At 32.0% G+C, this 13,318-nt stretch overlaps 1 protein-coding gene across 2 annotated transcripts in view; it reads left to right on the plus strand.

The window, feature by feature from the left end:
• Window positions 1-13,318, plus strand: part of LOC148308766 (uncharacterized) — a 77,687-nt gene that overhangs the window by 9,281 nt on the left and 55,088 nt on the right. For both annotated transcript variants that reach the window (XM_088261173.1, XM_088261172.1), the window contains exon 2: window positions 1,293-3,495. In XM_088261173.1, the coding sequence (XP_088117299.1) occupies window positions 1,540-3,495 (1,956 nt within the window). In that variant the 5' untranslated portion in view covers window positions 1,293-1,539. The remainder of the gene's footprint in view (window positions 1-1,292; window positions 3,496-13,318) is intronic.

The raw sequence follows: 13,318 nt of genomic DNA on the forward strand, positions 1-13,318 counted from the left end.
CGTTTTGCTTAGTAAATACCGTATGTGAAGCTAATTCTATATTTAAGAGTTGCGTCCTTGGGACGTTGAAGGTTGAAGAGGGAGTTTTTTTTTATTTTTTTAAATTTTGTGATTATTTTTATTTTTATGTATTATCAGTGGGAATAAAGACAATAGGGGGGATGCTTTAGTCATTGACATATTTTTAATTATGGGTTTATTGTTATTTATATTTGTATTAATTTCAATTGTTTCAAAATGTTGCAGTTTATTTATGGCTTTTCGTATGAATTATTTTTAGGATTTCTACGTTATTGTGGCTAATTTTGTGAGTATGTTTTAAATGGTTAGCGAATTCATTATTTCGAAAATTTATTATTTCTCAAACATAATTCATGTTTTTTTAAAACATAATTTATAATTCATGTATGAAAATGATGCGGAATGCATCGAAACACGTGTAACAGTAGATGATTAGAAAAACTGGTATTTATTGAGTAAAACTTTAATTAAAAATAAATATGGTAGGTCAAAATGTGCGTAAAGACTAAATCGGGAGAAACATGGGCAGAATTGATTTTGTGGTGAAATGCCGAATAATGCGATCTGTTTTCAGATCTACCCACCTCCATTATCTATTTATGAATATCTCTTTCGTATTTTAAATATTAAATATAATAAAATCAACACTGTTTTTTAGGGTCTACTAAATTGTAAATTTTATTTTGAAAAACATGAAAATTTAATTAAAAATTCGTTGTGACAGTTGTTTGGCCTTGTTAGGGCCTAATCAAACTACAGTTAATGCCCTAACAAGACAACAATTGTCACGCCGAATTTTTATAATAATTTGTATACATATATTTTTTAAAATAAAATATACTCTTACAACTTACTAGACCCTAAAAATCAGTGATTGATTTTAATATTAAAAATATACGTTAGGGAGTTCTACAAATGAAACGCCAAATCAACGAATAAATATTTCTTTTGTTATTAGTTTCATTATTTCACAACTTTGTAGATTATATAAATAAGTTGTAAAACTTTATTGTATAATAATTAAATATGTGTTTTTGGGTTTTCTCGATGTATTTCTGTGTTTTGGATCTTGTGGCTCTATGTACGTTTACATTTTAATGTTTCTATTCTTAATGACTTTATGGATAGTTCAAGTAGGTTGTACCATTTTATCGCATTTTTTTAGTATTTTAGGCCAAAATATGTACGTGCTAGATTTTGTTCGATTTATTAAATATTTATAATAATTGAATATTCATTATGAATTTGTTTACGATTATTCCTCATAACAGAATTCAGAACGCAAATAAACATATCTCGAAGATAAATATTTACAAATTTAAATGATCGAATTACGAATGGTCACCGCTGTGTCGTGTTCAGCGAACGTAGCTTCGAGTTGACTGATAAGGAGAACATCCTTGATTGACCGCAATCAGTTTCCTCCCGGCCTGCGCGCGCAACTACACTCGTGTCGGGACAGCACACATGCGCGCGTCGCACGCACACTAGCGCGCCGAGATAGCTGACCAGCCCACCATGGCGTGCGGAATTCCGCTAGAGGAAAGTTGGTTACCGCACGCGCTACAGGCCAGACTTGGCGACACCGGCGTATCTGTCTCTCTAGCGCCAGATGTGCGTCGCTGGCTCTCCGCGATCAGACACACAGTGGACGAATACGATCAACAGTTCTGCGAGCCATCACCGAGAGACGGAGAGACATATCTCCACAGAAACCTCAGCGACTCGGATCTCTCCGTCCACAGCTTTGAATTCATCGACCTCGAACACCCCAACCCTCAAAACCGCGCGACCAACAGTGAAGTTCCAATCAGTGCCAGTGATAACTCAACCGACCCGTATTCTAACGCTCTAAACGACATTTTATACAACTGTGAAAGCCAAATCTCCCAACTGGATTCATATAAAAAACATCACGGAGACGCTGGAAGCGACAACTCTAGCGAATTCGAACACAGTATTATGCACGTTTTCGACGACTTCTTAGAAGAGGTCAGAGCTTCTACTCCACTTATAAACGGAATCAGCATCCAAAGTGACTTGGAAAAGGAAAATGGAAACATGGAGTTGAAAGTGCCAACCGTGAGTAAAATACGGAGTTACAGCAATTTATCTGCTCTTTCGGACGAGGTGTTCCTCAGGTCTGGGTCCTCTAGCAGGACTCCGTCCGTCACCGATATCAATAACATAAGCAAAGACTGCGGCGACGTTGTCGTCAGATCGCTGTCGAAATCGGAGCAATGCAAGCACGCCAGCTTCGACATTAATAGAATATTCGACAAAGGCGGTGGGGCGCCCGTGCCGCCCAAACGAAAAAATCGACTTTCAATACCCACCCAGATGGAAAGAACGGACGATATCGTACTTAGACCTACGCCGGTTCCGAAGAAAAGAACCGAAATTCCAGTTAAACCCGTACCAAAACCGAGAAACATATCTTTAGTCGAACAGTTGCGCGCTAGATTTGACAGTGATCCCGAGATAACGCGAGGGTTTTCTCAAAAATCGGTAAACGCGCATCCGGCGTATGACGGCACCGATAGTGACAACAACTCCCTGGCAAGTGATTACGCCGACTATGAGAACTTATGGCTCTGTACGTCGGGTCGTCAGAAACAGGTTATCAGTGGCGCCGCTGATTCGTTCAAAGAAAACTTCGGCGTGGTAAACACGATAAGATACGACAGCTTGAGAGACATTTCGGGTCCTCTTCCAGACACGGCTAAGCAGAGAATAGTCTTGTGCCGACCGCATACTAGAGTTTCTCCCAAGTCGAGTTGCAGCAGCAATCCCAGCGATAGGACTGAAGCTACAGATAACCGAGCGTTGCCAGGTGAGTTACGCTCGGATGGAGACGCGAACAATAGAAGCTATTTTTACAACTCCAATGTGAAGGCGTTGAATAGTAAACCTAAGACCAAACCTCCTCGAGTACCTATCAGGGACGCGGTTAGATGCACTTCGGAATGCGATAGCGCTGACGAGTGTCACCGCGCTATACGCGATCGCGTGGCAAAAAGTGACGATGAACACGCTAAACGCAATTCGAGCGCTCCCAAAGACCCCAGAAGCGGTTCGCGAGTATTCGAGAGTGCGACAATTCCACGTGCCAAAGAAATGAAAACTTTCGGCAACGTGCGAGGAAGGATTGACACCAGCAATGTGACAGTTTGCAATTGTGCTTCGGAGTGTGATAGTGGCAGCGTGTGCGAGACGGATTACCTCACCGCTACAGGCACAGAAGACGACTGGAGAAGCAGCCTGGAGATCGTCAGTGACAGCGACTCCTGCAGGTTCAGTGGAAGAAGGGCAGAAGACAGGACCGCCAGCGACTCCACGGACTATGCTTCGGAAAGCCCTATTTATGAGAACCTTCGGGACATTGTCAGGATGAAACCGGTGGTGCCTGACGATGTTATAGCGTGGAAAGCGTTGCTTATGGATCCTGACTGGATCGAAGACGAGGATGACGAGGTTTGTTAAAAAAATTAAACCATAAATGATTTTTTATAACATTTTTTATCATTATATTTTTTTTTAAATAAAGAGAAATATTTGTGTTTTTATTATTTACACAAATATTTCAATTTCATACTATTTCTGTGAGCCTAAGCAGCTCATTATTAGAAATAGGTATCAAATTGTGGTAGAGCAATTGTGGGTTCGAACCGAGAAACTCTGACTTAAGAGTCCGCGACACTAACCACGGGACCACAACCCGCCACAAGATTTTGACTGACTTTTCTTGGTAGAACTGCATTTTATATATCAAAAGATGTTATTAAAAAGATTGTTGTTAAAATAATAAAATAACAATAATATATTTTTTCTACATATCTATTATTGGAACAGTGACCGGGTTTCGTTGTAACGTTGTGACACCAAACTGATAATGTCGGTTACGACGAAACCCGGTCACTGGTAAAATAGAATTTATATTGAAAAAACTACATAGTTTTTATATTATATTCTTATTCGTTATTCACAACCTTTTGAGTGTGTCCAAATATTTTTTTACAAGAACAAATATTTGGACGTGAATAAAATAACTAGTAGCTTAAATTCACTTTCAATTTATTTTTCCTTATCTTATTATTATTATTTTTATTAATAATTATCTCCATGAACATATGTTTCTAATCTAAATGAGTGATTTCATAAAGTTTTTAGATTACTTGTGAATCACTCAGAATACATAAAAAATATACAGCGTAAACATTTCTCTATAACGTTTTGGGTGTATATAAATCATTGTTCACAAATCCAGGTTTCTCCACTTAGTAGTTATATTTACATTTTGAGATCTCAACAAAGATTAAGAAAAATAAAAGAAGTCTGGGCAATTACAGAGCTTATTTCCTGTTATATGCTGGTTAAGTGATCACTTAACACACCGGTGGCATTCGCAATTTCACCTATGATTGACGAAAACAAGTATTTTAACACACTCAAAATGTTGTGAATAAAATGCCAGGTCAAATTATACGCTGAATTAAATTAAAAATCTTGTTTTCAGGCGTTTGCCAGTATGTAAAATGATTAGGATCGGTTAGGATCTTGCATACATTTAAATGAAAGGGTTTCTGTTAAGTAAAATCTTTCTTAATTCAACCATAGAATTCTCATGTGAACTCAAACATGAAGCATCATGAGATTAATGATATATGTAGGAATTCCGAAAGTTTGAGTAGTGAAATTTGGTGAATAGGACATGTGTAAAGCGTAGCTTTACCAGCCCATATTCTTCTTCATCTATATTGAGATGTCAAAAATGTATCCGTTAAAAACTATCTATTTTCTTGAACGTTTTCCGCAGATACTTTGTGGCACATTTTATAAACTTTATAAAATTAAGTAACTTTGTTTCAACCACTTTTTTATCAATATAATTTAACCTACCGGTTTCGACAAGAACCTTGTCATCATCAGGGTATATTTTAATTCAAAAACATTAAAATACTCTCACCAAAAAACTTCCACATAATCCGTAAAAATCCAACACAGGTAGGTAAAATTGTATTAATAAAAAAGTGGTTTTAAAAAAGTTATTTAATTCTATAAACTATCTATTTTCACTAACATAAACCTTCGTTGAAGAAATAAAATTCCTAATCATTCATTGACTTTTTTCTGTGATAATACGAGAGATTAGAAAGATAATATACCTATTGCACGATGTGTTATCTTATGAAGTTCGAAGTACTGTTTAGAAACACATGTAGTTTCTAGTATTGATCCGTTGAGGGCTACATAGTTGAGGGCTACATATCGCTCACTCCTTTCAAGAACGTCACAAATCAAAAATCGTGAATTTTCAGTTGTGCATGTTTTCGGAATGCCCAGAAAATGTACTATATCCCAGCAAAAGAGGCATATTTTCAACTGAATATTTACCCGCTACAGGGCAGAAAGTGTTGTTTTCACATTTTTAAGAAAATGTATTGTTTTATAATTTTTTTGAAATATGCTAGTTATTTTTCAAATGGAGAAAAAACCTTCAGGTTTTACCTAATAAGATCTGATGCAGAGTAAAAAGTTTAATAAGTGGCTTGATGTTTATTTTTAATCCAGTGTACTATATTATTTGTTATTTATTGTATTATATTTTTAAACTTTAAAAACGTTCTCCTGAAAAATCCAATTTTTAGATTTATGACGTTCTTGAAATGAGTGAGCGATATATGTACCAAATGTATTATAAGATTAATGAAATTCAATGGATTTCAATGCGGGTTCTTCGAGTAATACAAAATGCTGTTTTACGAATTGGGGTTGAACGTAAATTGTCTTGTAGTTGAGACATAAAACGATGGGTAAGTTTAAAAGGGTGACTAAATTAGCCGGGTCATATTTTTTTCAATTATCCCGAGGACGATCGCCAATAGGGGAAATCAATAAAATTATACGGTCAATAGGATCAAGTTTCTCAGACTTGCTATTCGTCATATCGACGGTCCCTGCGTTAAGTACTGTATCTGCAAATCTGTTACTTTACAGGAGAGAGCTTAGGTGATTTTTTCAACGTATTCTTTTTTATTAATTAACTGTTTTATCTAAAATTCTAAACTAGTATTATACATTCGTAAACACGATAAAATAATGTATTAAATCGTTCAAAAACTTTATGCTTTGTCAAAATTAAGTAGTTATCGTTTTAGGACTTCAGTTCATTTTGAAAATTCGATGTAGATAGCGTCTTGTGCGCTTGAAAACTAGGCGTAATATATTTTATATATATTTTTTGATTGTTTATATCTGTCGATAACGGTCAGTTGATAACATAACCAAATATCTTACAATTGACAAAAATGTAGTTAGAGCACTTTACGTAGGGCACGTCGATATGATGATAAACCTGTGACTGTTTTATATTATGGATTTTGAGTATTTTGAATTTTAAAACATTATAACTGACGGCTTAGAGTAGAACAGTGTTAGAGTAAACTTTTTCTATTCACGGTATACCAAATTCATGGTACACTCTGTTCACAGTTATTTTACCTCATTTTTTATTATTAATTAAATTAATTAAAGTATAAAAAAAAGAGGTAAAATATCTGTGAACAGAGTGACAATTTAAGAAATTTCAGAGGTACATATTTACCATATTATTAAAAATTAATAAACTTAAGCTTAATGTTGGAAAAACAAAATACATGGAGTTAGGAAGAAGAAAGCCAAACCCAAGGATGAATATATTTATTGATAATGAAACCATAGAAAAAGTTGATGAAATGAAATATTTGGGCATAATACTAGATTCAAAACTGACATTAAATGCAAAATTTGAACACGTTAATAAAAAAATATCAAAAAAAAAAAATTCCTTAGTAGATTAAGGAATAAATTAAATAAAGATACTGCAGAACTAATTAACAAAACAATCATTCTTCCACATATAGATTACTGCTCAACAATATTATTTTTAGCAAACGAAGGAAATTTAAATAAACTAGAAATTATACAGCATAAAGCGATGAGAATAGTTCTTAAGAAAAATAAAAAAAATGAGAGATGAACTAAAATGGTTATCTGTAAGAAGAAGACTTAAATTTAATATGTTGATATTTATACATAATTTTTTTACGATAAATTACCAAAATATTTTAAGGATAAAGTTGTCTTAAACAAAAATTGTCATGAATATGCTACTAGACAAAAGGATAAAATAAGACTACCATTATTGAAAAGAGCTGAGTCGCAAAATTGCTTGATGTATAAGGGTTTAAAAATGTATGATGAGATGCCTGAATGTATGAAGAATGAAAAATGTCTGAAAGAATTTAAAAATAAATGTCTATGTTACTGTAAGGAAATGTAAATATATAAAGATGATGTAAATGTAAATAATAGTTTATATTAGTTTTAATATAAGCTAACTTAAGAAATAAATAAAAAAAATAAAATATTATGGTAACATATTTAACATATAATTTTTAATGCGAAATGTGAGCCTTAACTGAGCACAGGCAGTCAAAACTTGGAGTAATTGTGTTATTTTTACAAAACTAGATTTTTTTCCGTAGCACACCAACTTATTACCACGATACACAAGTGTGCCGCGGCACACATTTTACGGAACGATGGAGTAGAACACCCTTATACTATAATATTAAAAATAATTTTATTTAAAAAAATGTTATAATATTTTACGTTTATCCACTCATAAAATGATTTAACCATATTTTTGATACAAATGTAACATATTCAGGGTACTATATATATTTTTTAATTTCAATATCACTTTTTACATGGATATCAGGAATATTCATTAACTTGGGGAATATAGATATTTACCGAGTGAAATTTAAATAATATAGTTGAATTGATTTTTTTTATATTTAAAGGTATATATATATATTTATACATATTTAAATACATACATATGTATATTATATATATATATATATATATATATATATATATATATATATATATATATATATACACATATATATATATATATATATATATATATATATATATATATATATATATATATATATATATATATATATATATATATATATATATATATATATATATATATATATATATATATATATATATATATATATATATATATATATATATATATATATATATATATATATATATATATATATAATAATGGTAATATTTTTCTTTATAAATTGGGTGTAAATAATATGTAAAGTGGGTGTATAATAATAAAATAAACAATGTGTTGCTTTGTAATTAAAGAAACGACAATAACAGTTTATTCTCAATTAATCTTTACAATAATTTTTATATCTATCTGATTCTGACAGTTAATAATATTATATTTTTTTTATCGGATCTCTTTTGTTTAATTCTGTGCGACGCATGTGACATCTGGTGGTAGAACTGTTTTATGTAGGTACTATTTGTAAGTACTTTATACATATATATATATATATATATATATATATATATATATATATATATATATATATATATATATATATATATATATATATATATATATATATATATATATTTATATATATATATATATTTATTTATAAATATATATATATATATATATATATATATATATATATATATATATATATATATATATATATATATATATATATATATATATATATATATATATATATATATATATATATATATATATATATATATATATATATATATATATATATATATATATATATATATATATATATATATATATATATATATATATATATATATATATATATATATATATATATATATATATATATATATATATATATATATATATATATATATATATATATATATATATATATATTAAAAATAATAAAACCCTTATCCGCACCGCAATGGTGCATAAGGCACTGTGTCATATAAACGCAGTGTTATCTTGATCGTTGATACATGAAGGAAAGGTGATCAGCCCCCCGCTTCAGGTACCAGTCCATGGTAATTTTGAATAAATATTACAGTAAAAAAAAAACTTATATTTATTTTACCCCCCTTGGGAATCGAACCCGGGACCTCCAGAACGGTAGCCGAGCATGCTGACCATTACACTACGGAGGCGGACAATATATACACACACACACACACAATATATTCATTCCACATTCCTCATATGCCGTATTCACCATTTATTTGTAAATGAACCTAATCACTTACATAAATGCAAAACATACATGCTTTTTACATCGTTTTGGCTTCATTGTATATACTATCGCGTTTATACGGAAACCACAAAATAAACATTTACCTTCAATTTACTTTTCCTCTTATTCAAATACTCACGAGGTATATGTACATAAATACATGTTACTTGTAACTCATTTAAATGCTTGATTTGATACAGTTTTTAGATTACCAGTGAATCACTCAGATTACGTATTTAAAAAATATACAACATAAATATTTGTATTATTTTTTGACATCTCATCAAAGATGAAGAAGAATATGGAAGTCTGGCCATTTACGGGGCTGACGACCGTCATCGGCTGGTTTAGGTGGCCACTTTACACACGTGTAACATTCACCAATTCTACCCATCATTGACAACCACACTACTCAAATTCTTGGAAGTTCTATATATATGAACCAATTTAGAAACCTTGTTCTTGAATCACTAGAACTTCACTAGAATTCACTTCTTTACATCTCACCAATAGATGTCTCTAGTGAAGTTCTAGTGATTCAAGAACAAGGTTTCTAAATTGGTTCATATATATAGAACTTCCAAGAATTTGAGTAGTGTGGTTGTCAATGATGGGTAGAATTGGTGAATGTTACACGTGTGTAAAGTGGCCACTTAAACCAGCCGATGACGGTCGTCAGCCCCGTAAATGCCCAGACTTCCATATTCTTCTTCATCTTTGATGAGATGTCAAAAAATAATATGAAAATAACTCCTGTAATTGGAGATAATTCAGTTTTTGTGAACAAGTATTTGGACACACTCAAAATGTTGTAAATAAATATTTGTGTTTGGTTCTAAGAGTGATAACGGAAAAAGGTTTTTAATGTTAAAAATTTGGTCATTCTCACAAAATATCCTCTGATTTATTTTTTAAATATATTTGTTTCATAATAATAAAAAAATGAATAATTTATAAAGCGCCATTTTCATGAAATACTACCTCAAGGGTATCGTTGTACATATCACTATAGAATTAAAGTAATGGTGGAATTTACCAATTGAAACTCAAATAAAATTTAATATTTATACTTTTGAATGTTCTTTCTCCATTCGAAAAATATTTAGTTCATTTAAAAAAATAACTAAACAATACCTTTTCTTCAAAATGCAAAAACAACACTTTCTGCCCTGTAGCGGTTAAATATTAAGTTAAAATATGCCGCTTTTGCTGGGATATAGTACATTTTCTGGGCATTCCAAAAACACGCACAATTGAAAATTGACGGTTTTCGATATATGACGTTGTTTATAGGAGTGAGCGATATGCGCTCATTGATTTAATGGCAATAAAGATGACCATATTTGTCTTTTGAAATGTTGTCTGAGTACATATGTTAATTAGGCGAAAGTAAGCGTATTTCTTAAACAAACGTACGCGTTTGAAATTAATAATATGGATTAAATAGTAATCTTTAATCCTCATAAGGAATAATGAAATAAGGATAAATGATGTGCAACAAGGGTGGCCAACCTGCGGCTCGCGGTCATGTTTGACGAATATTTTTTATTTTGAAAATCGGGTTTCGAATTATATTTAAGTTATTAAAACCAATCAAGTTTCTGTAATTACATGAAAAGCATATATTCTGGTGAAAAGAAACTCAAATCTCGCACTAAGTGGCAATTGATAAATTGGTTTTGATTAAAAACAAAATTGGTAATATTGTTTGATTTATGTGTCCGTAATCATAATTTTGGTTGTTAAAATTGTTAACAATGTTAATTAATAATTATAATATAATAAAACCCTTATGCGCACCCCAATGGTGCATAGGGCACTGCGTTATATGAACGCAGTGTTATTTTGATCATTTACACATGAAGGAAGGGTGATCAGCCCTCCGCTTCAGGTAATATTGAATATGTGTAACGGTGAAAAAATCACTTATATTTATTTTACCCCCCTCGGGAATCGAACCCGGGACCTCCAGAACGTTAGCCGAGTGCGCTGACCATTACGCTACGGAGGCGGACAATTTTAATTACTATACAGTTACATTTTTTTGTTTGTGTGTTTTCTTCTCACATCTGGTCGTAGTAATATTTCTTTTTCAAGATTACCGTGATTGTACTTTCTGATTACCTCTGCATTCAAATTATATATAATACTTTGGGTTGACCAGGCCTGGTGCTCAATTTATCCCTTATTAAATATAATAGATATTCATTTGTAATACGTACGGAAGATCGAATTGAACAACCGAATTCAAATCAATCGACTGCGACCTTTTTCAAATGAGTCGCTACTTAATTCGGTTTGAGGATATGATAATATATCGATGACAGAGCTGCGGTTTCAACAAGATGGCGCAACATGCCACTCGGTGGGTGCGACCATAAATTTAATGCGGGAAATTTTAATTGGTATACCTCCAAAAACACACTATCGAGGTGAGGATACATCGAGGAAAAAGGAATTGGCGGTAAGTGTTCGTGCCATTCGCCTCGACGTCAGTGAGTGAAGAAACTTTTGATTGAGTGGGTACTTGGAGCTGAAATGGCAGCTATCGGTTTGTCAAAGTTCAAACAAATTAAGATAGAACGAAACAATTACACTGATTATTCTGAAAAAATAACACGTCCACTGTTGAGTCCGAGGTAGGCGCGTACTACTATATAAATTTTCTTTATCGACTAGTCAAAAGATATAACAACAATATTTGTCTTAAACGTTATAAAAGAAACATCATAGATGTATATTTCATTAAGCATTACATTGCACATATCGCAGGCTCGATTTAAAAATGAGTTTTGGTAGGACTTGGTGTGCATTTTAGGGACTTTAAATAAAATTGCTTCTGGTCTGTTAAAAATACTTAATAATACTAAAGTTATCGACAACATAGTTGTCCAAATACTTGTTCACAAATCTGGATTATTTTCAGTTATCTAAAGTTATCGAATCAAAATTCATATATCACTCACTCCTTTCAAGAACGTCATAAATAAAAAATCGTCAATTTTCAGTTGTGCATGTTTTCGGAATGCCCAGAAAATGTACTATATCCTAGCAAAAGCGGGATATTTTTAACTTAATATTTACCCGCTACAGGGCAGAAAGTGTTGTTTTTGCATTTTGAAGAAAAGGTATTGTTAATTTTTTTTAAAAAACTAGTTATTTTTCAAATGGTTCAGGTTTAACATAAAAAGATCTGTTGCACAGTAAAAAGTTCAATAAGCGGCTTGATATTTATTTCTAATAAATTGTATTATATTTTTAAACTTTAAAAGCGTTCTCCTGAAAAAATCATTTATTTTTTTATTTATGACGTTCTTGAAAGGAGTGACCGATATGGGGGATTTCAATACCCCCGTTAGATCCTTCCAGGTTAAAGTTGACTTCCAATTAAAATGCAGCAAAATGCAATTTTAATTATTATTCAAGTGGTTTTATTATGAACAATAATAACCAATTAATACTCAGGCGAACAATACTGTTACACAGGAGGGGCATTGTTAAGTATCGTGCTTACAATGTTATTGACTAATTAATTTGTGTTGCCACAACATGCTGACGTCATCTTGCATCCTTATTTGTATACGGAGAGCATTTCAATAAAAATAACGGTTGAAATTCGACGTTGTATGGTAACCCGGACCGACGGTGTCTACTGCATAAATAATAATAATAAAACCCTTATCCGCACCCCAATGGTGCATAGGGCACTTTTTCATATAAACACAGTGTTATCTTGATCGTTTACACATGAAGGAAATGTGATCAGCCCTCCGCTTCAGGTACCAGTCCAGGGTAATATTGAATAAATATTACAGTGAAAAAATCACTTATATTTATTTGACTCCCCCTGGGAATCGAACCCGGCACCTCCAGAACGGTAGCCGAGCGTGCTGACCATTACACTACGGAGGCAGACACTACTATATACTACTTATAAAGGTTGTTTTTTTAGAGGTTTGGTTTTCAAACTAGCAACATTGTTTCTACAGACTGTCAATATGTGTATATATTATTTCTTATTATTTTATTTTGGCCATCACTGAATATTCCTTTAAACAATTTCTTAGGAATCATTAAATTTTTTGTACATTTATTTGTTAAATAAATTTTTCCCTCACTCACACACACACTTTTCTCTTTTTTTCTTCTTTTTTATA

The sequence above is a fragment of the Brachycentrus maculatus genome, unplaced genomic scaffold, assembly GCF_059751285.1.
Source record: "Brachycentrus maculatus isolate JH-2025_06_01 unplaced genomic scaffold, ASM5975128v1 h1tg000149l, whole genome shotgun sequence".
NCBI lineage: Eukaryota > Metazoa > Arthropoda > Insecta > Trichoptera > Brachycentridae > Brachycentrus > Brachycentrus maculatus.